This window comes from Dendronephthya gigantea, unplaced genomic scaffold (genome assembly GCF_004324835.1).
Source record: "Dendronephthya gigantea isolate DGI-Jeju-01 unplaced genomic scaffold, DenGig_1.0 000024F, whole genome shotgun sequence".
NCBI lineage: Eukaryota > Metazoa > Cnidaria > Anthozoa > Malacalcyonacea > Nephtheidae > Dendronephthya > Dendronephthya gigantea.
In genome coordinates, this window is record NW_021163034.1 from 960403 (window position 1) to 987884 (window position 27482).

The 27482-nt window shown below is 37.2% G+C and overlaps 1 protein-coding gene and 1 long non-coding RNA gene across 2 annotated transcripts; both read right to left on the reverse strand.

The window, feature by feature from the left end:
- Window positions 1-405: 405 nt before the first annotated feature.
- On the reverse strand, window positions 406-1997 carry LOC114522931. Its single transcript, XR_003686960.1, has 6 exons — window positions 1827-1997; window positions 1505-1657; window positions 1238-1384; window positions 976-1119; window positions 736-794; window positions 406-500 (listed from the first exon to the last, which is right to left on the reverse strand). It is a non-coding gene; the product is annotated as an uncharacterized LOC114522931 (long non-coding RNA).
- Window positions 1998-3790: 1793 nt separating this feature from the next.
- Window positions 3791-26983, reverse strand: LOC114522746 (otoferlin-like). Its single transcript, XM_028543486.1, is given in 55 exon segments — window positions 3791-4290; window positions 4480-4627; window positions 4728-4828; window positions 4959-5137; window positions 5235-5334; window positions 5455-5545; window positions 5631-5681; window positions 5820-5918; window positions 6125-6213; window positions 6357-6496; window positions 6774-6931; window positions 7218-7388; window positions 7770-7861; window positions 8251-8286; window positions 9324-9449; window positions 9584-9718; window positions 10005-10151; window positions 10251-10385; window positions 10568-10677; window positions 10900-11071; window positions 11224-11385; window positions 11646-11762; window positions 11896-12057; window positions 12251-12432; window positions 12619-12696; window positions 12949-13003; window positions 13182-13310; window positions 13446-13598; window positions 13991-14110; window positions 14395-14491; window positions 14600-14700; window positions 14789-15021; window positions 15151-15259; window positions 15475-15594; window positions 15702-15799; window positions 17017-17043; window positions 17756-17815; window positions 19341-19414; window positions 19583-19626; window positions 19714-19782; window positions 19927-19977; window positions 20885-20931; window positions 21091-21179; window positions 21334-21374; window positions 21481-21531; window positions 21710-21817; window positions 22014-22067; window positions 22287-22349; window positions 22464-22656; window positions 23050-23202; window positions 24683-25008; window positions 25115-25214; window positions 25301-25389; window positions 25473-25528; window positions 26808-26983. Coding segments are annotated over 55 exon segments (6003 nt in total). The 5' UTR covers window positions 26887-26983; the 3' UTR covers window positions 3791-4257.
- Window positions 26984-27482: the final 499 nt, after the last annotated feature.

Consider the following 27482-nt stretch of genomic DNA (forward strand, 5'->3'; position numbering starts at 1 on the left):
TGCCGTCGAGGTTGCCTACATTAGGCGTAGATTTGCCGTCGAGGTTGCCTACATTAGGCGTAGAGTGCCGTCGAGGTTGCCTACATTAGGCGTAGAGTGCCGTCGAGTTGCCTACATTAGGCGTAGAGTGCCGTCGAGTTGCCTACATTAGGCGTAGAGTGCCGTCGAGGTTGCCTACATTAGGCGTAGAGTGCCGTCGAGGTTGCCTACATTAGGCGTAGAGTGCCGTCGAAGTTGCCTACATTAGGCGTAGATTTGCCGTCGAGGTTGCCTACATTAGGCGTAGATTTGCCGTCCAGGTTGCCTACATTAGGCGTAGATTTGCCGTCGAAGTTGCCTACATTAGGCGTAGATTTGCCGTCGAGTTGCCTACATTAGGCGTAGATTTGCCGTCGAGGTTGCCTACATTAGGCGTAGATTTGCCGTCGAGATTGCCTACTTTAGACGTAGATTTGCCGTCGATTTGGCTTGTCGGTAATAGCTCAACAGAGCCCATCAACCTGAAATAAGATTAAAGAAATAAGCAAACTACATTTTTTATTGAGAAGAAACACGCGTAAGATCGGGATTGAATTAAAAAACAACATCTATAAAACCCTCTGGGATTTCAAGAATTTCCTTGCCATTATTCATATCAAATTATCATGCGGCCGTTGTCGTTCTTGACCTGAATCATGCATAAACTTCCCAGCATTGTTCGGTTTATCTAAAAATGTTCAATTGCTTAATACTCACGTTTTATTATGAACAGGTTTTGTCGTTGTTTCAAATGGCTTGACCCGCTAAATCGCTACCTGCAATAAAACCAAAAGAATGCTTGTTATAGACAGCGATTTCATGGATTTACCTTCGATGAAGGGAGCTTAAATATCGGGAGAAAACTTGCGGTGATTACTCAGTTGAGAGGACGCATGATGCCTGATCAAGTGTTTCAAGTTTATCATTCTATTTTGAATAAAATAGACCCAAAATTACCTGTTCATTTCAGCAACAAGTGTTGAAGAGCAGCTTTGGACTTGCCGTCTCTTGAAATGCGAGTCATCTCGGGGAATTTCAGCTATGGGTTTTCTTTCCCAGCTCATTTCTATATTCGGTTTGGTTTTAGCTTTTAAACTCCACCTGGAAGAACAAAAGGCAATGTTAGTTTACTGGTTTGGTCTTTATAACTCAATTCAAAGGTAATTGCTTGCGATTGGAGCAAAGGTTAGCGGCTCACATACGATTTAGCGTATATTACCTTTCTCATATCATCAACAAGTCCCAAGAAAATGCGTAGACGTGCTTTCTCTTCAAAGGCGAGTCGTCTCGGGCAATTTCAGCTACGGTAACGGACTTTTTGCCCACTTCACTTCATTCAGTTTGGTTTTAAGCTCTCAAACTCCACCTGGAAGAATAAAAGGCACCATTAGTTCACTGCTTAGGTCTTTAGAACTCAATTCAAACGTAATTTGCGTGTGGTTAGAGGGAAGGTTAGCGGCCAACGGTAAGATTTGACGTATATTACCTTTCTCATATCATCAATATTCCCCAGAAAAAGCCTAGACTTGCTTTCTCTTCAAAGGCGAGTTATCTTGAGCCAGTTCAGCCACAATTCATCGGTCGTCAATCTCTTGTTCACAAATTTCATCGTTTAACTTCGCTTTAATACGTCAAAATTCTGCATGAAAAGAATAAAAGCTACGTTAGTGCTATACAAGTTTGTATTTGAAGCTGAACACAACACGAGAGAGGCATTACAAGACGTGAACTAAAGACACGTGGAACCTCAGCCCAAAAGCTCACGATGAAACAAGCTGATAAAACACGCAAAGGGAAAGGCATATTACCTGGTATTACACCAACGACAGTCTGTCAGAGATAGTAAACTTCTATTAAACTTCTCTTCTGCTGAAGACGATAGCAATCTGATAGCAATTTCTGTTGAAATTTTCTTGGCATGGAGGAGACTCATCTTTATTCTTCGAAGACCAGCGCTGAAGTGATGTCTCAAACTGGAATCAAAAGCACATATTCATTTCACCCGCTCCTCGTGTCTGCAAAATAAAGTCATCCTATTGGATGAACACTCCCGACCTGACAGCTCAACAACGCTTCTGATTGGACGTTCATAGTAATTTAAATAATATGATTAATTCTCTTCTCCTGAGCCTGAACATCAGAAATGAAAGGAAAGAATTAATCATATTATTCAAATTACTATGCTCGTCCAATCAGAAGCAATGTTGAGCTGTCAGGCCGGGAGTGTTCAGCCAATAGGATGACTTTATTTTGCAACACGAGGAGCGGGTGAAATAAATATCTAGCTTTGATTCCGAACGTTGCCACATCACAACATGGATAACACGGAGTCGGAATTCCGGAGCCGGAGTTTCGGAGCCGGAGTTTCGGAGCCGGAGTCAAAATTACGGAGTCTGACGTAATAATATTGGAAAACACGGAGTCAAAAATTATGGAAAACACGTAGTCTGCCAAAAACATGGAAAACACGGAGTATAAATGTTTGGAAAACACGGAGTCAACGTAAATTATACATATATTCATAAATGAAGGATCGCTCATAAGTCTATACTAATTTTTTATACCACAGTAATAGTATAAAAGAAAGAATACACAATAACAAAAGATTACAGCTATAATGCCTCTTGCTCAAAGTCCTAGAATTATTGTTGTAGCTAACTACATTACGTGTCCTTATATCACCTTAAATCACACCAAAACTGCCACATCCAATTTCCTCTTTGTCTACCGAATATCCTCCCATTTAAATTGAGGAATATTCTTTATGTTTAAGGATAAGTTTTTCGTTCGTTTTGCGGAATTTGCGGAATAGCAAAAAGCCGAAAACGTTACGCGAATTTGACGCCATGTTGTTTAAAACACGCTATCAAATTTGCATAATTCACGTGGAGTCATTGACCACTGAGCTTGACAGACTTCCAAACATCTATACTCTGCGTTTTCCATATTTTTAACAGACTCCGTGTTTTCCATATTTTTAAAAGACTCCGTGTTTTCCATAATTTGTGACTCCGTGTTTTCCAATATTAGTGAGCTTAAGCAAGTGACGTTTTTGACATCACAAACGGCATGAGTAACGCCAAAAGACTGGGTCAAGAATTGTGATTGGTGAAAAATAAAAACTTTACTTCCGGTCAACGTACGTGTTGTCAAAAACGTCACTTGCTTAAGCTCACTATTATTACGTCAGACTCCGTAATTTTGACTCCGGGACTCCAACTCCGAGACTCCGGCTCCGGAACTCCGTGTTATCCATGTTACCATATATTATATGGTTAGCAAAAGCGGAAGCAACGTCATCTCTTACACGCCATTACGAAGGTGCCGTCCTGTTTGCCTAAGCTCTCTACTGTCGCGAGTTGCCCGTAAGGAGATAATCGGCGCAATTTATTTACCCGCGTATTCGTCGGGTTCAATCCAAGTTTTTTTTCCTACGTAACTTACGATAAATAACGATGATATAGATTTCTTCCTGTACTGCCATTGTGTTATGAAATGCACTAATTTGTACCATACCATTTCTAACGAATAATTACTACCAGTTAAGCCGGCCTGAGGAAATGACACTGCAAACTGCTCAGAAGCTTTCTTCTTGTCTTAATGATAGTTGGAGTTTATGATATAAATGTTTACACCGATCGCAGCTAAATTTGCAATACTCTATTCGTGGTCCCACAGAAAAGACACGACATCAAAACTAAATTTGAAGCTTTTCCAGCAAGCTTTATTATGCAATTTAGACTTTGTAATAGTCCAGTAACTTGACATATATAATTATATTTTTTATCTTAAAATATTATATATATTATACTATATATTTTTAATTATTATACATACGCTATTGACACGTAATAGGCGTGCATATGATTAATCCGAACGTCCAATTTTGATCTGCAAAATTGTTTATGGTTATAGTAAGTAGCAACAGTTGGTAACTTCCCGAAAGCTAAGGCTAAGAATATGTTTGCATTCCAGTTGCCTCCTGAAATATAGAGATCTCACTTTAAACCTTGTCATGCATGCTAATTTTCTCGTCGATATATCAATTAAGAGACGTGAAATACCTACAAACACGCAGGATTTATCATATGCATGTCATAATTACTTACAGCTGTATTACGTGCCGCGCTTCGTATGAGAAATTGTATTCTTACGCATTACATTATTTATCGATGGCAAGTTCTCTTGAAATAAATTAAAAGTATAATTGGTGGTTTTGTCATGACAGTACAGTCGAGATTAGGCATTGAAGATCTTCTTGACCGTATAACCCTATACGAATGGTAAGAAAAGAAAGTTGCACGAAAATTGATGAGATTAAAGTGAGGTTATTTTCTTTGTTGTGACACCTATCAGTTATGAATCATTAATGCTGGCTGTAATATATTGAGGTAAAATGTGCAGGATACCGTCTCTTTTGTTACGGTCAATTCCTGGTAATCAGTAACCTTGCAAACTTACCGGCATAGAATAGAAAAATAATCCCATAAGAGCCAGCAGGAGGAAGATGACAAGGAATTTAACGATGCACATTTTATAATTATTCCACAACATGTAACGAAGTGATTTAAGTGGGTTCATGAACCAAACAAACGAAGTGTCAGGGCGACTGTAACAATAAGATGTTGAAAAATGTTTAAAACACTATGACAACACGCAGCAAAATAAGTTTAACAATTGTAAAATAATATGAAATCAAAATGATTTACTTTGGTTTTGGAAGAGGTTCAGGCTCCTCTCGTCCTTTACCAGCGGGTTTCTTCTCAGCTTCTTCTTCTGTCAATAATTCAAACTCTGCCTCCAATTTACCCTAGATTCGGTAGAAACAAACATGAAGAACTACGGTAGCCGTTGTTGTTGTTAAGCATGCCGACGAAACATTCTTATAAATACATTATTCATTGATATATGTTGTGAAAAAGATTGTTTGCAACACTCACAGCAAGTTCAATCTCTTCAAGATCCGTGTTAACAGTAAAGGGCCACCATCCTCTCATGTGTTTCAGTTTAAACAAAGATATATGTGGAATGGTTCCGTCTTTCTTCGCCATGTCAAGGTTACACGTCTTCACCGATTTCGCTCCTCTTGGCATTCGATTCAAATCCAACGCAAGGTCGCCTTGGAAGGGAAATATCGTTCAATATATTGTATATGTGCTGAACGAGGAGTGATGACAACGCAAAGTTTTGCTTTTCACTTTGCCGGAAATTCTTACCAATAAAATCGTCTGCTGAAAAAGCGTCTGCATCCCAAACTTGTAAAACAACACGAGGTGGAACTTTCTCTTCAGATTCATCCCAGGAGAAGAAGGAAGCCTAAAGATACAAAATGGTGACTCAAGCTCTGCTGTACGAGTTTTTCACGGCCCCAGTAACAAAAGATAAGGACAGGATTTCAAAACTGGCAGTGAAACAGTAGTACTTGATGTGTTTTACCTTTCTCGTAATAATGATTCGTTCTTCTGCTCGTTGATAATTGAAGGGGAAAATCAATCTCCAGTTGAAGTTTCCTTCGCCAGTCATAGACCTGAATACAAACATCTAGTCTTCAGCCAGAATACATAAAATATTACAACTCATTACATGCATTCATATCACGAACACAAACGTACTTATAATGAACATCTGTCTCTTGCTTCTCATCTTTCATTCCTTCGATCCAACTACAAAAGATTATTGAGAATTGAGAGAATTGCTCTTACTCAGTTCCTAATAGTTATTTTTGTTGCATGGGAAATAGATATCCTCCAACGTAAAAGTTAAATTTGAACCGGTGAATTTGAATACTGGTGCATACTTACCCTTTGACAAAGATATCGCTACATTTCTCCCCTGTGATGACATTTGTATCATCCATAACAACTTCATCTGTATTCCAAACTATGATTCGAAGTTCGTAACTATAGGAGGGGAAAGGATTGTCCGTTAACAAATTCTGGCAACGCATGTATACCAACTGTATATGTGTTTAAACCCCCTGTTTTCACTTTGAACAATTCGGACTAAGGAATGGGTTCGGTATCATGGCGTTATTCTTGGAAGGATTGCATTAACAACTATACGCATGCGCTTAAAATACACAATAATTTCTGATCGTAACAAGCACCTGGTTGGTTTCCTTGGTGTAATATCAACTGGAGCGCCAGGGGATTGCATGTCTCTAGGAAACATATCCACCCACATCTCAATCTGGCCCTGCAAGAAAAGAGTAAGTCACACCTCCGTAAGTAATAGTATAGAAACAAATGGAAACATACAAATAGACGATTCACCATGTTAAATCGTCTGGCAAGTAGGTAATGTACTCGGTGTTCAAATAGATATATATCTTGCTATACCTGTTCCACTCCAGGTTTATCGGGGCAATATAGAGATCTCGTTTCAACATGCTCAGGAACAAGATGATGTTCTTTCATTACTTTGTGCATGTTTCGTAAAACCATCAGCGCTGATGGTTCGTCCGATTGCTTCCAGTTACCTACAAAATGTTTCTACACATCAATACATGTCAATAAAACACGAAAGACCTTTCTTTTTCCTTGTTACGTTGGCAACAGGCCTTGGACGGTAGATAGGGAAGGGTTGAAGCAGGGTTGAAGTTTTGGCTCAATCAAAAAGCGGAAGAAAATTTCCACCGCTTTAAATAAAGCGTCTTCCACATATTCAAGTTAGAAGCTTTGAATCTAATGCTTATGTTTAGTGGAAGGGAAGGTATGCTACATTGTTATTTTGATACTGTATTTGTCTTTTCCTACCGGATTCATCTTGGATCTGTCCAGGAGCTCGGAACGTGATTCCGTCAACTTGACATTTGCCATTGTTGTAATGAGGTCCGTCTAAGCCTTCGTCTTTACAAAGTTTGGCCAAAATATGAGTAGGTCGCTGCGGATCACGCCATTTGTTGAAGCCGAATCTACCATGATATGGAATAGTTTAAATAAATCATGGCAGATCTCGATCAATTCAGTGCATGGATAGTATTTTAACGACTAAAGCTATGCACGTGTCTGGCCTGAAACAATGCGGACCGTTTTTTCTCAATGGACAATTTTCGATATTTCCGAAAGCCCCCCTCCCTAGCTACAGTGACGCTAACCCGACCGGAGAATATTTTCTTTGCCTCATATCAAGCCGAATTCCTAATACTGATACCATCACAAAAAGTAATAATCATTATTTTGTAACTAAAAGACACATACGTTGAAAACTGTTCTTGTAATCCACATGTGGCTCTGTGTTTGCTGTAGAAGCGGTTTTCCAAATCGATCTTCGTTTCTCCAATCAAATCATCGCTGCCGACTAGATCCCAGTCATACACACCAACGGTAAGAATCGAGTCCATGGGAATCAGAGCCTCGAACTCGAATGTTCTAAACAGAATACAGAATATAATTGAATCATTGAATGGTTGGAAAAAGTCAAAGGTCAAACAAAACACATTATACGTTCTGGTTTGCCCTTAACATCGTGACATAGCATAGGAATTCTCGGGCCAGAACACTGGGAAAACAATATATAGATTTGCTCTGAGAAGTGACATGAAACAGTACAGTTACACAGTCACTACACTAACCCTAAACGATTGTGTTAACGGCACCTCAAGGCAAGAGAGGTTCTTCTTAAAGCCTCCTTTTTCAGGTAAATTACTTTTATCGGACAGTGAATATGTAAATACATAATAATATTGTTTCAGATTCTTAATCCTTGTCAATTTGTCCCTATTTTATTTTCGTAAATGTCTAGTCTCTCACCTTCCAAAAATTGGATTCAACTGTTTTGAGATGTAATTATCACGATCCTTCACCTTTTGTTTTCCCAGAGTTACCACAGGATATGGATCAGCCTAGAACAATGAAAATCACTGATTAGAAAAAAAACATTGCAAAAACAACAGTACTAGTGTTTTAAAATGAAATGGAAGAACATGTAATTGCATGGTCCTTTATGTTAGAAACAGTATACCATTCGTCTAGCAAAGAATACTTAAAAAACCAACTATAGCAGCGGTGGCAGAATCTAAAATAGCTTCAGATCAAAAGATTGATATTAAGCAAAATGTACAACTGTCCAAATTTTCTGCCCGTGACTATAGGTTTTTTAGATCGATAACACTTCCCATGCGTCGTTAGCTTGCATACCTTCCCGAGTGGATCGCTTGGGTGTAGATCATACGCCTAGAATAACAGCGAATGCGCATGAACAAATAGGAGTTTATTGGGGAATGGAACCTACCTTGCCGTTCGGATCAGACGGATGGAGGTTTAATGCCTGAAAGATAATGTTTAATTGTTTAAAACTTCGTTTAGATTTTTATTATTAGACAAAGTGTTAATATTACGCTATACGTTATGCCGATGTATAAAATTTACGATGCGACAAACATCATTTGTTAAATATTGAAGTTTTAAGTAACCAATATGACGTATTTTTTACAATTCACGAAGCCATCATTTTAGAACACGTGTTAAAACGTTTGGGTATGACGTAATGTGATTTTACAATTAACATAACACATTTTGAAATGTTTGAGAATATTAAATACCCATGCATGGCATATTGTGTTTACGAAGTATCCAAGCAAGCTAACTGAGTGAAGTACTTAGTGCTTTAAGACATTCGTCGTATAAAATTAAAAGAGTTGTTCTATAAAAAAGTTTGTTCTATAATCGTGGAAAATAGTTTAATACTTTTAAATTGAAATTTTTATTTCCAAAACAGAGAGAAACACCCAAAATTTTTCGGGTGATAAAATAACGTTTGGATTTGGTCTAGAAGTTATTTTTTATTTCTTGGCTTATTTCAAAATCAGTAAACAAAAATTTATATGATTTTGATTAAAATCTGTTAAATATATCAATCCGTTAACTTTTCTCCATTACTCCAAAGAGTGTCTGAATTAAGGATTAGATCACATTGTTATTAATCTCAATCTTATTAATCTCATTGTTAATCCACCAATCCATGACGGCAAAGTCTCAAATCAAATTCAAGAATTTAATAATACACTGCACCATATCAAAATCCGATTTCATACAAAAGCACATGATACGATACCATTCACCCAACACCATATTATTGTATAGTACCATGCCACACAAATACCAGCCATCAAAACCCATATTGCCCCACCAAACCATATTACCACCACATACCATCAGCGTACCAGTCCATCAGTATTCTACCCTACACAACCATACCGAATATAGCTGGGAATGGTACGGAAACCACTAGTCCGATTAAACTTTTGATCACTAAACCCAACCAAAAATAGAAAGTAGTACAAACATCAAATTTGCACGATATACCTTTACGACGTAAACACGAACCAAGACATTGACTGGTTCGTTGCTGGGTAACTTGCGGAAAGTACCAATAACAGGATCAGTCTCAATATTCTCAGGTAATGGATACTGCCATACTTTCAGCGATCCCTAAGGCAAATGTATTAACATATTATGATTTTTTATACTACAAAGATGAACAGAGAAGGCTTCATACAACTTGCAAACTCAGGACCAAATTTTGGTTAGGACTCGAGGGAGTTGTTATTTGAAAGCAAAAATACCTTGAACTTTCCAACGACTCTGTGTTCATCATCATCCTCCTCGCTGGTTTTCTTGCCTCGATATAACGAGAAGGAATGAAGCCAATCGTTAAAGTTGTTGAATTCCACAACATTTTCCAACTCTGTGCGATAAATCTGAAAAACAAGGCTAATGTCAGACAAGAATACATATACATACATACTGAGAAAAATTCGATGAGGATTTTACAGAGCGGTTAAGAAAAAACTAGGATGGCATGAACATGCAGAAGAGAGTTGAAGAAATTGTGAAGACATAAGATCCTAGTTGGGGAAACATCAAACAAAAGAGGAAGACAAAAGATTGAAATTGTACCGATGTGTGATAAAAAGCGATCAGAAAGACCACGGTTAAACAATGGAGTTCTAAAATGCAGAGGATATAAGATACGAAAAATACTACCTTAATCAAAGGAATATTCTTCTTTCGTTCCGGTCTCTTTGAGACTTCAGGTTGAACATTCTTTTCTTTCTTTTTATCTTTCTTATCTTTCTTATCATCCTTCCCTTCTTTCTCTTGTTCCTTCTTCTCTTTCTTCCGTTTCTCCTCCTGGATGGACACAAAATCGTGAGCTTTTTACAAGTTTCGATTTTTACAAGTTTTGGTTTTAAACTATACACGGAGCTTCATTAAATGATACTTTATTACCTTTTTCTTATCTTCCGCTTCAGCATCGATAAACTTCATAGTTTCATAATATCTTGACCACCAGTCCAGAGTATCCTCGCTATCATCATCTTCCTCTTCTTTTTCTCCTTTTTTCTTGCCCTTATCCGCTGGTTCCTACACAGAGAGTACAACCATAAATCAGTGTCAAAGTTTATACAACATGCTTAGCAGTCCTTTGACAAAGCTCGTGCAGTACAACCGCGCAAACACGGCTCCAAATGTCGCTTTTCTAGAATATGATCTGTAAGAAAAGGATGAAACATCAAATATTTGATCTACCAAGAACTCGGACGTACCTGAGCAGCTGCGGGTTCCTCAGGAGCGTCCTCGCCGATAGCTGCATCATCGATATTCACCACGACATCTCCGGTCTGCGCTGGAGCGTTCGGGTCTGTTTGAGGCTCTTCTAGATTGAAGAGAAAAGTACACACATTCATTAGACTTCACTGAATACCAAGCAAAGATTGAGTTATTCTACTCTTTGGTAGAAGAAAGTTCTACTAAGATGTTTATTAACTGTAGTGCAAATGCATAACTCCGTTGATTGGCCATTAATTTGTTACGAGTCTATTGAGTGAAGAATCTTGCACCAAGTTGTTCGACAAATTGGGAATAAAGCATACATTACCTGTGACGTCTTTGATCGATGCTCTTTCAATGAGATCTCCTTCCTTGGGATATCGATAGCGATGTAATGAGTTCAGCACATGAGTGCCGACCAATGAGAACCGGCCAAATGTCCGGCAATCGCGAACGCGTACGGTCAGCGGAGGACAGTACCGTTCATTTTCAGGCAGCTCCTGCAATTATACAAACATTCGTGAGAAAATTATCAAGATGTCATTTATGAAGATGCAACAAAATTGCCTCAAACGAGTTGTTCAAAGATTGGATAAATGAAAACGCGCAATGTGAACACACATTTCAGTGTCAGCTGAAAGGCGTTACTTACCACGTCAAAGAAGTCAACAGGATTTAGGAAGTTCGGATTACGTCGAGCGTTCGCGATGACCGTTGATTGGATAACACGACCAGCACACTCGATATCCACTTGAGGACGATCAACAGTTTGAAGATTCAAACGTTTCATTTCACGAACACCCCAGAACAGCACCTGGGAATATAAAAAAGTTTAGTGACATACGACAATTAATGATGGTCAATTGGATTGTACACATTTCAGGACGATGGAAAGATAGCTAAATTAAAGTGAATGGAACCCTTGCCACGGAAGTGGAGATGATTGATTGAAAAGATTACACAGTTTTAATTTCTGTTTATAAATAGTTGGTGATGGTTTTTACAGAAAAAGGCGCTGAAACAATTGAACATACTAGGAATTAACATATGCAGTAATAAATGCGGGTGTCACACCTCAATTTTGTGTTTCTTCATCACTGGTCGAATTCCTTCAGGTACCGGACATATCGGACCATCGGAAGTATTGACCGGTTCAACCTCTGGGGGCATGTGTGTTGCACCGTCGGTGACCTACGAAAACCAGACCGTGATACAAAATGAAAATATGTTTGTCATATCCAGTGGAACAAAAGTTATCATCCACAAAAGAGAAACGATAACATTGATAATAATTGAACAGCGAAGAAACGTCTAGTCAACAAACCTGAAGAAGTTCAAAGGCCGCCAGGAGTTCACCGGCCTTCTCTTCACCGCGGAATATCTGGAACCATTCCAAGGCGGGTGGAAAGAAAGGTTTCTCGTAAGGTTCACACGCCATTTTCACAATAGGTCGAGCTAGAGCGCGACCGATGAACTCTGAATCGCCCTAAAGGAAAAATTGATCGTAGAAATGAGAAACGACAATTTCAATTGTTCGATATAATTTCACTTTCGTGGGAAATGATCCTAACATAACTGCTTGAAGAACATCTTAGAATGAGTAAAATTGCAGGGTTCAATTTTAGTTAATTTGTACATGTTGTTTAATGTAAAAATAAAAACGATCCAACGATACATACTCCGATGTCTTTATCAAAAATCTCGACCACGATCGTCGGTGGGTTCACGGCAATCTCGTTGACATCTCCCCAGAGGAAAATATCCTCAAAGATTATGGTCTGGTCCCACGTCGGGCTTCTAGTCTCCCAGATTACTCGAGTCTCGGCAATGAAATGGGTGAAAATGACTTTGGCAAATGCATCTAGTAAGAAAGATAAAAGGATTTCTTAAAAACGTTGGAGCATGCCAGGGTTTATAATGATCTCAAAGTTTGGAAGAAATCACTAACTTCTTTTAACCCATTTAAAGAGTAAATATTAAACGTCGCTGGCAAAGAATACGTTTTAGATTCATAGACAAACAACTGACAGTTATCTCTTTGCTTTACCTGATAAACCTGAAGCGTCACTGCCAATTAAACTTCGAGCCTGATACAAATGAGACCTCAGCACAAACTTCTGTTTCACTGAGAAAAGAAAAAATACAATTCAAGTGAAAAACATGTTCAAGCCATCTTAATGCTTGGCATTAATTAAGGAGTTCTCAAGAAGCAAAATAGATGTTTTAAGTGGAATTTCAAGACTTTGCACTTGTATTTGAAGGGTTTTTCAAATGCCCTTGAACTTTAGAAGTGGTGTGAGTAAGATAAATACTGGTTTCGTGCATAGGCGAGGTGATAAAACGTTAATTAATCTATGAACAAATTCAACCGACTAACCTTTGTAAACCAGGTCATTTGGAGGTGGAGCCATGAGTTTGTGAGCATTTCGTGGCTGGAAATTAAAAAAAAATTTTGGTCAGTTACAGAGCAAGGGTAGGGGATTACGTGCTCCATTGCTGATTAAGCCTGCGTACCCGGAAGTCCGCCCCCAGTTGCCTGACAGATGGCCGATAATATATTGAAAATATTTAAAGGCTGAACCTATAACGTAAAGGAAATCGCCACTTTACCATGTCATAACCTTTCGGGGCATCTTTTAGATAGTCTTTCTTGTGTTTATGCAGTCCTAACCAAATCATGATGTTCAGTTTTGATTGGATCGCCCAACCCTTGGGACCCTCACCGCGCTTGCCTGGTAACTAAAAAAAAGAATAAGTAACACGTTTAGGGGATGATTCAACGTCACCAACCTCTTCTACACTAATCACGAATAAAAATAATGTCGGAAAGAAGCTTTCTCTAACATATCACTGTGTCTCTTTTCAAAAACTCACCCTGAGGAAAAGTGTTTGCATTCGTCCCGAGTCCTTCCCGCGCTCTTCTTCCACGAGCGAGTACAACACGTGTTGCGCTGGTATCCGCGTGTACGCCACGCGTTTGTTACCACACAACATCCAGACGAAGATATCGGGAAGACTGTCCTGGGGCTGAAAATATAGAGTAATGTCAAATGTGTAAAGGATCAATTTTTTGTGATGATTTAGCGTTTCGTATGGACAATGGATTCTATTTCATATCTATTTCGTATCGATCTTCAAAATTTTGAAACGACAACTGTTTTTATTTAACAGTTAATAAGGTTTACTTCGCAACAATAATCATCGGCACCACATCTGTATTCTAAAAACTCACACTAGAACTCATGAGCGGTTAATTCCCATCACATTAGTAACTATTCCACGAGGTTATTCCCACTGGGCTGGGGAATTGAGAAACGCTCTTATTCAATAGGAATCTCTGTGTCAATGACTTCGTGCATGGGAGTGGGTGTACGGTCTTAGAATAAAAGCCGTACGTGCATGCATCGATCCCTATTTACCTCCGTTGCAATATTAAGCAATCTTTGGAGTAATCCGTTCGCGGTCTTCATATGTTCTTTTGCATGCACGTCGTCGTTGCAAATTAATTTCAGATCAGATGCCGCCTGCATGACTGCTTCCTGCAAAGGACGTTATCATCATAAATATTCTTTTGTATCTTAAGAGGACGAAACGATAATCTATACCATTGCCATCGCTCTAGCTCTTCTGGTGACAAGGCACTCGGCAAGTACTTAACAAAAAGTTTCGCGGGCAAAGAAAGGCTTGTGGTATAGTCCCCTAACTTTCTGTGGTTGCCTCGCAGTCATAATCATAGACAGACCTCGTAATTATAGACAGTGCTATAAAGCTCTGTAAAAGCGTGTAAATTTTCTGTTACGACTTGTTATGCATTCGAACTTACAATTTCATAGTTGCAGAGTTTTAATCTCTCTTGATCGAGCTTCGTTCGTCCAATGTGAGCAGCTGCAGGGACTGACTTCATCAAGTTGAGGTAATTTCTACATACAACAAAACGACACATATCTTGACTGACTCAAGTACATGAAATCTATACGACTGCGCCATTACTCTAGCCAGCATCGCTTAAAATATTAGTCTCAACTTACGTGCAGCCATTTACAAGTTCTCCAAGAACCCTGTTCAGCCATTTGTAGGTATCAGGAAGATCCATTTTAACTCTTTCCAAGATGTCAACCAAGCCATCTTCCTATAGTCATAAAATTCACATGTGATTACGTGCACATTACTACGTCAGTCAGGAAATCCTGCTTCTGAGTGTTGCATGCGATACTTACAAATCGTTCACAAATTTTGTAGATGATGTTAGCATTGTACAAGCGACGTCTGTGGTCCTGCCATGGAAATTTGATATGAAGACAGGGTTTGAAATCGTCCCAGGGAATGTGATAGTATTGGCGATTGTTCGTGACAGGACGCACGGGAGGCGTGAGGGAATTAAGAAATGGATTTTCTTCCAATTCTTTGGCAACCTTCTCATCCGTTCTGTCCAACTGATTACCGTTGTTACCTGAGATGAAAACGGTAAATATAAATGTCAAAACATAGGTGACGATACAGCGATTTTAAAGCACGTCTTTGCACAGCTCTTCCTATATACAAAGGCAAGGCATCATTCCTGCATGGTTTTCAGACTCACCAATCGTCATCTCAAATTGAATGTTTTTGTCGCCAACTTTACGATCAATCATCGAGGCCTCGTAGAGGCAAGCGAACAATTGAAATTGTTCCTCTTTTCCTGCGGCAGTCTATAAATGCATACAATTCGCATAAGATCAGAACAGCCGAAATGAATACGGTAACCTATATATATATAGATGCAAGTAGAGAAGATTTATAGCCTCGTACGATATGCAGCGAAAGAGAAGATAATAACTTATCACGCAAGATGATAAGTTATTTACAGTAATTATCATGGCTGCATGCATGTAGATAATAGAATCGTGATTCTTTGTATGCTAACCTCTGAGATGGGTGCGGCAGCTTCCACCTCAACTTGTTTTATTCCCGAGTCCGACGCGGATTCACCAGTTTCCGCTTGGACGGCCATAAGAAGGCGACCTCGGTAGGAGACGCCTTCACCCTGGATAAATACAACAGCACGTATTTTCGATATGAGAAACGTTCAATACATAATTTCGGCATGCCATCACCTTTCTTCTGTGTAGCATAAGAAAATGCATCACTTACCAAGCCGTTGTTCAAATCGTTATGTTCATCGAAGAGAGAGTAATCTCTTGTCGAGCCGTAAAGATTCACCCAGCAAGGGCCGAACGTGGGCATAAAACCTAAACAACGATATTATCGCGTATGAGAAATACATGGTCACAAATATGGGAGGGTATATCTGGCTTCCGAACGAAATGGTGATGATGAAATAGAGATCTCTGTATGAAGATTTCCACGAGGTAGTTTTCCAATTGAATTTGCCTTTGGTTCAATTTCATTGAATACTTTAATTTATGTTCTTTAAAGTTTTTAATTAGGGTATATTTTAATTTGTACTAATCATGCATCGTTTAACAACGCCGAAAAGGCGTTTTAGGTACTAGAATATATATATGATTGATTAAGATAAAATTTATAATTCCTATATAGTTGAGTTTTTTATCACTACACTGTTGTAAAATTTTTGTTATTATAAAAATATTATTGTTTTCAAATTTAGCTGTAAACAGACTTCTAATTTAATCTTAACTGATGTTGTTTTTTGATAAGTTAGTATATATACTATACTAATCCCAATTTAATGTTATTTCATTTTATGTTATTTTATTTTAAGTTTTTTCTATATATAGTCTATAGACTAATAGACTCTATATAGTCTATAGACTAATGTAGTTGATTATTAACTATTTAGTTACTTTATCTCATATATAACTATTTAATCATATATTTTTATATTATTATAGTTAGCTATAGATTTATCGTTTAGCTTTATAATGATTAAAAGATTAAATATTTACCGGTTTCGTAGGCAAAACGGAAAACTGCTCATATTTCATACCCACACATTGCCAAGGAGCATCAGTAACCAACAGAGCATTAAATCAAGCATAAACATGAATAATATTGTCATCTACACTACGATTGCATGGCCGAAGTCGATTAGCGGAGTGTTGTGAAAAAGCGAACGTTGATCCTTAATTCTCATGCACTAAAATAATCTCCCAATTTCAGAAATTTACAATTCAATGTGTATCTAAATAAATCTGGCAAAATCAAATATAAATTAAAGTCTTCACCACCTGAAATCCTGGCTAGCACAAATTCACAGTTTCTAATCGACTTCGGACGGGATAATGGTGATGATAATGGTACTGACGATTTGCGGATGATCACGATTGTGATCGATGATGGTTATAGGAGATCGTTAAATGACGATTGTTATGATGGTGATGATTACTTTAACAATTGTTTTGCTTTTCTTGCCAACGTTAGTGACAGTACGTTAGTTAACATATAGTTAGTCATAATACAAATATATAGTATACATGATAATTACCAACATCAGCTGATGATGAGCGATCAGCTGTAAGTTATGCATGTGATGTACACGTGATGTATATAACACAGTATCCAGTAATGTTGCGTGAGCAGAAATAAGAGAAAATAGAAAATCACAATCAGTACACAGAACAAAAATATAAAACAACAAACGGAGTGTGCAATCAAAATCCAACGAAGGTGTTTGCGAATGCATCAGAGTGTTTGATGGTTAATTTGCTAAGCCAAAGTTACCAATGAGATGAAGGTTATTGCTTTAAGACGGTGATTTAAGAAATGTCAAAGAAAACTTCTATTTTAAAGTTGAGGTGATTAGTAATTTAAATACTTATGTTAATATATTTTAACAGTGCAACCTCGACTGTTGTATACGCATGCGACTTAGAATCTTTGGCATCGGTTAAAATGCATGCTCTTACAAAAAAATATTAAGTTATATTATGGTAAATAATCTGGCTGCGGTTGACCCAGGCCTTTCTATCCACCAGCGGTCTTATGTGCATTTATGATTATGAGTTAAGAGATATAGGCTATTTTAACGAGCGTTAACTAGGTATTATCGTTTGATCAAGGTAAAAGTTTCCAGCAAAGATGTTAAATGTACCAATCCGGAGAAAGAACAGAGAAACTGAATGTCGCATATCTTAGAGTAAGTGCATTAAGAAAATGATGGTTAAAAGAGAATGTACGTAAATTAATATCTCTCACAATATAAGTGCAAGGTGCAAATTACAAACCCTTCCTCTTCTTGTTTGATTTTGCTGTAGACCCAGTACGATAAAGGTCGCCATTCCATCCTACTCGAGAAAATATCCGCAATACATATATAAATATATACATCCTAAACTCCCAGATATAAACTACGAAGCAAAAATAAATTAAAGCATTCAGTGATAGATTGATAGGCGTATTGAAAGAAGCAATTAGCTTCATCTGGCCTATTATAAGTTACGAAAACACTTATAAACCCCTCCGTTGATACATCCTGATAGTCCTAGTTTGGTTAATGGTGCAAATTATTGACAGTGCTGAAATGTGCAAAATAACAGTGCGGATTACAATAGCCCTATATATCTATCTGTACAATATTATGGTGCAAAGGTGCAGGCAATTATGTGTTAGGAAGAAGACGAAACCTGGAATAAAATTCTTCCTGGCAAAGAAGCAAGGGTTCATTAAGGATTTTGAGACCGAGAAGACTAAAGAAGAAAGTAGTGATCTCTGAAACATTTGCATCCAGATTCTATGCAAGCCCATGCATGTATGCATGATGGAAGATCTTCGAAAGTTGTTTCGATCTAGATTCGATTCTGCGATTCAGTCTCGGATCAAGAACCCTCATGACAAAATGTATGGCCATATTCAGAGAGAGAAAAATCAATATCTTCGATCCAAAGTTCTGTATATAAACGAATAATGAAGTGGGGAGTTGCAAAGGAGATGGATTTTTATGAAAAAAACCAAGTAAAGAAAACGATTTATAAAGAATAAAGAAATGGAGTGAAAGACGGAGAAAGTTGACACGCAACAAGAACAGATCAGGCTATTGAGCATCGTTAGAGGTTTAGCAGAGATCGTTGTTGAAACAAACAGCAGTCGTAAGTGGAAACCTATGGTTCCCTGTGAATTGAGTACACATCAACGTCTGATTTTTATAGCAACATCAACATAGTTAATAGTTTCGAGTTGAAATGATTCACGTGGTTTAACCTTGGTTGACAATTACGACACAAAATAACGTTGTCTTGACCAGTGTCGCATCATGTAAGTTACAGTAAGTAACGTTTATCTTGAAGTTATAGTCATGTGCAAGTTTATGAATAACGATTGGGTGCAAGTTAGTTTTTGTTGATATCAAAATCTTTACGTTTGTTTAGTTTCACGAATTCACGTTAGTAATAGTTATTGAATATTGTTAATGTTTGAAATGTTACTGTTTTAAAGAGATGTATCAGTGGTCTCGTTTCAAACAAGGTAATTTTAATGATTTCGATCGAGTTATCGTCAATTTAACGTGTTTCACACTTTATTTGTAGGGTTTTGTGATGAATGGTTAAAAAATTTTTGTGATGGTGAGTAATTCTCCCGTACAAGTTTTCATGGCAACTGGCGTTGTTTTATACTGAACATTTGTATGGTAAGTACAGTACTGCACAGAATGTGTTTGAAATTGTCTTTCGTGCATTTGATATTGTATTTTGGGCGTTTCAACTTCTCTCGTGTCCCAAATTTCGTGGGGCTTTTACTGTGCAGTACCGTAAGGGATATACGTAATATGACATTCGTTGAGGTTGAATAAATAACAGGTTGAGCAAAGCTTACCGTTTGCACCATCATTTGATATGGCAGAAAGATCGATGAAGTGTGTTCCGATTACCTCATCGGACACTGAATCACTATAAGATATTAGCATAAATTGCGGATGCATTTGGGAGAGATTTCAACAGGAAGCTGATGCCTGATGGTCTTGTTCAGTCACAAAGGTAGATTTAGTGTGAATGACCTTTTAAACCACGATCAATTCATGACTGTATTGATTACTTTCTATATTCTACACACTTTACCTGTCTTTTAGTTGAACTCTTATCCGTCGACAAAGAGGTGGAAACTAAACAAAAAAAACGCAAAATATTTTAAATTCTACTATTGTAACCAATTAAGACATCCAATCGAAGCCAAATTTATGGCAACTCACCAATTCTGCAAACACAACTTGTTCGTTCCAGGCCGGCTCATATGTGTGCTTCTTCACCGACGTCCTTTGCTAAATCAAAATATCATCGAGGTAAATTGCAAAGTTTGACAAAATCACCAGGTTATATTTTACGAAGTAGTGCCTAAGTTTCCTGTTTCCTGGATGGAAAAAAGCATATTTTAATAAAACAACACAAACGTGTATCCAACTCACTTTGTGACCAGCAAAAGAAACTTCAACGTATGGGTCGGCCAGATCTCGCACCTACATTCATAAAAAACATTACGTTGTTTCGATTATTTAGAATAATAGAAACGATGCAAGTGCAGAGTGCTGTATTTTCTCATCTGTTTCTGTGTGAAGATACAAATGACCACGGAAAGCACATCACGTGCATGGTGAGAATTAAATTGGACCGTTAAATATAAAGAATAATTAGGTAAAGTTAATAATTTTAACAGTTTATAATATAACAGTTATAATATATCTTTTTAGTGCATACTTTTTATGTTTATTTTAATTTATTTTATATATTTATTTAATTTTTTTAAGTTTAAACTGCATTTAATCGATAACGTTTAGATATTGGCTTTTTAATACGATAATTTAAATTTTAGTTACACATTACCATCTATTGTTTAAAGACATCCCGATTTCAATTCAACGGAGCATAAAACAAAATATTTAGATTAGCGCTTAAATGATGGCGGTTATGATTATAATAATTTTAAAATTTAGAAATATTAGTTGTTTAAATTTAGTTACGGTTATATACATATAGTCGATGGGAAATTGAATCATTGTGTCATATGATGAGGTGTTTGTTTATATAAAATGAAAAGTTAATGTGGTTGACACAGAAGACGATTATCGAATTGTCAGAAATGAAACAAATTTATACTGATCAATACGGATGGTGGGGCAGGCGTTTAAAGCTTAACGGATATAAATAGGGGAAATTTTTTTAAATCTCAACTAACAGGCGAGTGAGCGAGTCAATCATACAATAACATCACCCCTCATATGCGTACAGGCCTAAAATTATCTCAGCAAAAAATACCGAAATTTTTAGTACTAATTACCTTACTTATCACAAATTCTGCTCAGTCTGGGGGTCCCTCTCAAACCTTACCTCGTACGCCTATACTCGATATAATCCTGTCCAACCTACCTCGCCTGTGAAAGCTTTCTTAACGTTCGCCATCAAGCCCGAATTCACTATAAATGAAAACAGGAATATAGCGGATCAAGCTTTAGAGGGAAACAGTTGGCAAGTGTAACCGAACAGTGCAACTGTAAAAAACCTTTGACTGACTATATACAGTGATCTAAGAATGTTTATCTGCGACTGATTCATAATACAAAGAGTAGTCATACTTTTTGGTAATCCTTCCGCCCTGTAGATCTTGACAACAATTTGAGCTTTGGGTCTTTCAGCAGGAACGCCTTCAGGCAGCAACAAGTTTCTAAATAAAGGCAGTTTCCGTTTATAGTGAGGGTGATATAGTGATACGTTTAAAAAGCACAGTTGCTCTGTGGCGTGTGAAGACAGTAAAGAGTAAAATTATTCTTTCATAAAACTACTCTGTTGGTATTTTCTTTGAAAGAAAGAAAACTAACCCTTCAATATCTCATCAATTATCCTTAATCGCAGGCGCTTCCTAAAAAACAGGAACGACGGAAGTTTAAACTCGCGGAGAATTCTAAGATATACATCCAAAGATTTTCTACACCTTCGTATATGAGGCATCTGTGGACTGGGATTACCTTGATAGGATCGCCTTTACCAAGTACTGTTATATCAACTTTAAGATAACCCTATAAAAATGACATAACATTCTTAGCATCACAGTCTTTCCGTATGAGATGATCCTACGTTGTTTACATACATTTTATTAATTTGTTTCAATTTAATGAGAGAGAATGATCCATTCACATCCAGCATATCCCTCGTTTTATAATAGATCAGTTAATTATATTAGTTATGGTGCAGTACCTTCACTCCAGCCCCGGATGCGCCCAGAGTTTCCTCGGGGTCTGTCAACACGGCCCAACGACGACAAAATCTATGATCCACCTGCGCGTAGACTGTTCCCACATCCAACTAAAAACGGACAGAAAACTATTGAATTTTGCATGCGGAGAAAATACCTTCCCGATGAATCTGGCATGCGACGTTCAACAAAGCATTTCTTCCACTTCACGACCTCTCATTGCATGCTAATATTACATGCTTTTAGCCTTTTGAGTATAAAAAATGGCCAAGAAATGGTTAAAAAAGAAATTTGAATGTGTAGTACCTTGAATGATCCGATCAACGATCCTTGAGACACAAGATTTCGTCCTGTAAAGACCTAAATATACAATTTAAATGGTGCGTTAACACTGCATAACACAACCCACATACTTCAAATACAAATCAATCCGACAGTGACAAAAACTAACGAAAATCCGTTGTCTCAATCGGGATTTAAGCTTGCGTATGTAGAATAAAGGTATCCTTTTTTTTCGTTGCCACTTATCTATTTAAATATTTTAAAAACGCGGCTATTATTAACTACGGTGTACTATACCTGTAGGTTGATAATCTTGTCAAACAATACGGACGATGGCATTTTAAAATCAAACACGAAGAACTAGAAAGACAAAGAATTAGCTCAGAATTAGCTCGCATACAAACGGTTTTAATATATGTAATGCTAACTAAGTGTTACATGAATGTGCCGGGAATTACTCGTCAGGGTACGTACCTCATCCCAATATGGGCAATTTGTCTGTTCTTTCACAGGAGTGTGTTTTTTCTGGTTTCCCACGGTCACCGTGCACACCGGATCCAGTTGTGTTCCAGCAAGCTGACGGCACTCCAACACGCGCACTTGAACCTGATAATCCTGTTCTTTCACAGACTCCTTCTTTCTCTCCCTCACTCGAGGATGACTGTGACTAAATATAAGATGAGAATGTTAAAGGGAAAGATTACTAAACTGTTATCTGGTATTCTTTGAGCTTAAGTACGATATATGCGGTATACAATTTATATATACTGGAGCATGGCGCAATGACAACGCAGACCTCAAGCTCCTGAAAAATCTTCTCTATAGTTTCCTAGCCTAGTATCTTCCAAATCAAAAAGTAAAGATTTTCGTTTCCACACTTTGAAATATTAACATACCCAGTTTACATTTCTCTTCAGTAAATTTATCTGCGAATTTATCCTTCATTGTAGGGTTATAATAACCTGTATAATGGTTTGTATACCTCGCGCAGGGCCCTATATACCAACTCTCTTTGATAACTTTATATTCGCATGACTACATGTATACGGACACTTCTTACCCTTTGACTTCGCTAACATTGAAGGATTCTCGACGACTTCCAGCTTCTTGCTTCCACATTTTATCAAACGGTCCCACGACAGAAATTTCCGTGTTACCGACGCTCAAGTTTTGATTAATGCTTGGTAGCGACTCCTTTCTGCTCCCTAAATTGCTATATAAAGACGGACAACACTTTACATTACTCGGCCGTTAACGCTAGGTTTACGCGTCATGTCAAAAAATCGATACGAACTCTACTGGTCATGCCTCAGATTCTCAGAAACATTCGCACACCTTTGCCAACACCGCTTGTCGACAAGTTATAACGTAGTAAGTGCTTTTTAAAGATATGTTTACACTTTCATTATTTCTCGAGACAATATTGGCTATAGTCAAATGTTACTGAAAATTTCTGTTCCAAAAACTACAATCATTTTGACGTTTTCTAAAAAATATTAATTCGGCTTGACTTTGAAGTATTCCGAAAAAAAGTTGTAGCTTGGCCTCTTTTGGTAAACTTAGGCTTCATTTCAAACAGTGTTTGGTTTCCGAGCATGCCCAGCATGCCCTGGAACCTGGTAAGTTTGTTTCAGTTTCAGTGTTTCGTCTTATATAGAGCTCAGTGTTCGCGCTCTTTAGTCACATGGCGATGGACGTTTGGGCTGTGTTTGGGCTTTTCGGCCGTTCGTATTTAACCGTTTCAACTGACTTTTTGTGCTGGTTTTGTTCACTTAATACAAAACAAACGATACGGCAATGCAGTATAAAGTGGTAACGAGAATTTGAACGATTAAATTCACTCCTTCAAACCATAATCATTGAAAGAATCGAGGAAAAAATACCGATGAAAAGCGCAAGAAAGTCGAAAACATATCCTTTGAAATTCATATCTATGAAAAGGTCAGTATATTTTGGTTATTATTTAAAGCTTTTTTTGTTAGCTTTCGCTTTTTTTTCCTCTTTTAAACATTATTCTTATTATAACTGGATTATGTACTGTATTTATTTTAAAATTTCTTTTCAAATATATTTTTGTTCACTGTAGTACTCTGTACACTATTTTCAATAAGACATACATAAATATCTTTTGTCAGTTGCTGCTTCAACAATCATAGGCGGCCGATTAAATGTTGTGAACTCTTCTTCTAATATTATAACAATTGTTATTATAAAGTAAACATTGCCAATTTGTAATGAAAATCGTTATAAAGAAAGCAAGAATATTTGAAATCGGTGAATTGTAGCTTATAATAATGTTAAACATGGACGTACGACTCGAGTCCCAATCGAGTCCTGGGACGTGTTTATCTTTAATATAAGCCACATCTCGCTAACGTAAATTGTTCCTGCCTTCTTTCTAACAATTTTTAATTGCAAACGGACAACATTTACGTTATGAATAATAACAATTCCTATGCAACCATTGGCATTGGTGGATTCAGGGTAAGTCAGAATGAGTTACATGGCTAAATTTCAACGTCAAAATACCTTTATAATAACAACGCTATTGGGTTTTTTATTTCTAGAATTTCTTTTTTATATAAAAATCTACCAATATGATTGTAAATTGGAGCTGTAGTAATTTATTTTGACTTATCCCGAATCTGCCACTGGCTGCAACTGCACTGTAACTGGAGTAATTTTTAGCTCACCTGGAGTCAGCATCCTGGGTGATACCACCATTTTTGAAATGCATTGGTATGTTGGGCATGCTTGGGGGTCGACCAGCTGGACGGTTTGACATCTCCATGTACATGTGTGACTGTCTACGCTCTGCATCAGTCATGGATCCCCCTCTTGTTGTGCTAAAGCTTCTTTCAGACATAGTCCCATCAGCATGATCTATGATCAATGGCTGATATGGTTGTTCAATGGGTTCCCCAGATATAGGTACAGGTGCTGGTAGTATTCCACTGTCCCACCCTGTGTCTGCATTACCATCTGGTGGGTGGTACTGGAGTTCTAATATTACTTGAGCCTGAAAACACCATATAGTTCTTTGTAAACACAAATTGTTTATTGCTAATGTATTATCGCTTGTTCAGTGCAAGTACTTATTAAGCACATAAGTGCTTTCACTCTACCTTCAAAACAGTGTTATTGGAGTCAACTAAGCTTTCTTGTATTTCCAAACTGCCATCCTGTATCAATTTTTGCAACACCATGCGAAACACACCAACCAATCTGGAACAAAGGTATGAAACATAAATATGAACACAATATAAAATAATATGGAATTAAAAACATTTTTATAGGAATTTATACATTACCTGTTATTAAAGATTTTGTTGAAGTTAAATACTTCAACCTCGATAAATTCACTTGGGTCCAAAGGACTAGCAAGGGGCCATTCATATTCCTGGAAAACAAAATTAAGAAGCAATAAATCTACATCAACAACTTGTGATGTCATTTGGCAAGGTAAGGTACTTCATGCATTACCTCATCCCACTCAGCTTCTGAACAATTTTCATATATACTGGATTGATATGTTACTCCTAAAAAGCAGAAAAATTACTTTATACCCAAATCAATTTGTGGTAAAAAACTGCCTAAAATAGAAAAAGCTTCTTGATGCTTTGACCTGAAGGTCCTTAATTTGGTCGAAACAACAAGAAGTTATTTTTTAATATTTTAGGCAATTGTCAATATAGCATACATTTGATGCAAAATTATTTGAAGACAATTGTCACTTGGTTATATTGAAACATTTAAATTTATTATAGGCTAATACTACTAAAAAGCACTCACGGGTGGTTACATTTTTTCCTGCTTAACAAATATTACAACATTTAATGAGGTACAATTGTCCGAGGAAGACAATAAACAATAAAGTTGGATCTTAGCAAAATTTGAAATAGTGCAGTAAAATGGATAATGTTATTTTTGCTTGATCAATATTTTACTGCATTTTTATTACTGTAAAATTAGCCGGATATACACAATATAATGGGATGAAACATGTTCAGGTTGTTGATTTGTCATTGCCAAAATTCAGGCAAGATGAAGTACAAATAAAGAAATAGATAGAGAGAATCATAAGTGGCCTGGCTTTATAGGTCATTGACGTATGAATTGAAATACTCTTATTATTTGAATAGGGATTCATGTAGACATGTTTGCATCTATCAACGTCAAATCAACAATTTAGTAAACTTTAAATTTAATACATTTGTATGAAACCTTCGTCAGTCAAATCAACCTTGTTTGCAAGTGTGGTACTGTAGTACACTATTTATACCTTGATTGCTTTATTTGCACGATTTTTCATATCGTCGTTCTTGCCATGACGCAAAAGGGGTTTGTATATTTAGTTCTCAAAAGATTTATCAAAATTTAATTACATTATCCATCGGGACATCTAGTTGCTGACTTGCTGTATGAAATTCCTCTTTATCGTTTCCCAGAGTAGAAGGTTTGGAAAATGCTTTAGGCAATCCTAGAGCCTTCGAATAGCCTTAAAATATTGTGACATAATATGTTCTAATTGCAACAAAAGTTGTCAGCATATTAGTATAAAATATTCAGCCATAAAACATAACAAATGAAGCAGAAAGCTCGAATTCAAAGGAAAATTTCGAAGACGAATACTTAATATTTGTCAGCCAGTTAATATCGGTTAAGTATAGTCTAAGGGTAACCTAAAACTTCCGGAGATTCGCGAATATCGCAGAAAAGAAGCGCGAAAATTTCGAGTTGAAAATTGCGACATTTGATGTCGCAAATTCTTCGTCCGATCAGTCGGATCAACATTTATAGCTCTAAAATACCACTTACCCCGAAACGTTATCCGTGCCAAGCGGTCGCATTTCCCCCTTAGGTTAACACAACTTCTAAGGACAACTGCTAATGACATTTCCCCGTTATTTTTTCACCCAAACATGGCCATAACAGCGCTGAATCCAGCTTTCAATATTTGTGTTGTCTTTCCTTTGGGACTAGAAAGTAGCAAAGCTTTAGCCAATCAGTGGACCGAATGACAGCTGCCGGGGTTCTTGCGAACAACCAAATTTGCATAAAATGTATGAATTTAAATTTTTTTAACTTTTCAAACGATTTTGCTAAAATGCGTCAGCTTTTTGCGAAATTTCGATCAGGTTTGATCATGAAAAGCGAAAGCGATGAAAATATCGTTTTCTAAACAATCTAAAATGCGTTTTAGATGCTGTTATAATTCAAATGCGACTTTGGAGGCGTACTATGCAAATTGAGGAGGGATAAGTTTAAATCACAGATTTAAATATTTGTGTCGTCAACTAAATTTGTTTCCAGACAAAAAGAATAGTTTAGATCGAGAGATAGTCAACAAGTTGAACTTAAATATTTATGTGGTAGAACGAGAGATTCTTAATATCATTACACGCATACCCTTTCTGGTGATTGCAGGGAAAAAAATAGGAGAAAAAAGGCATGCGAGTTTTTTATTATTATAAGACAGGTGATCGCGATCAT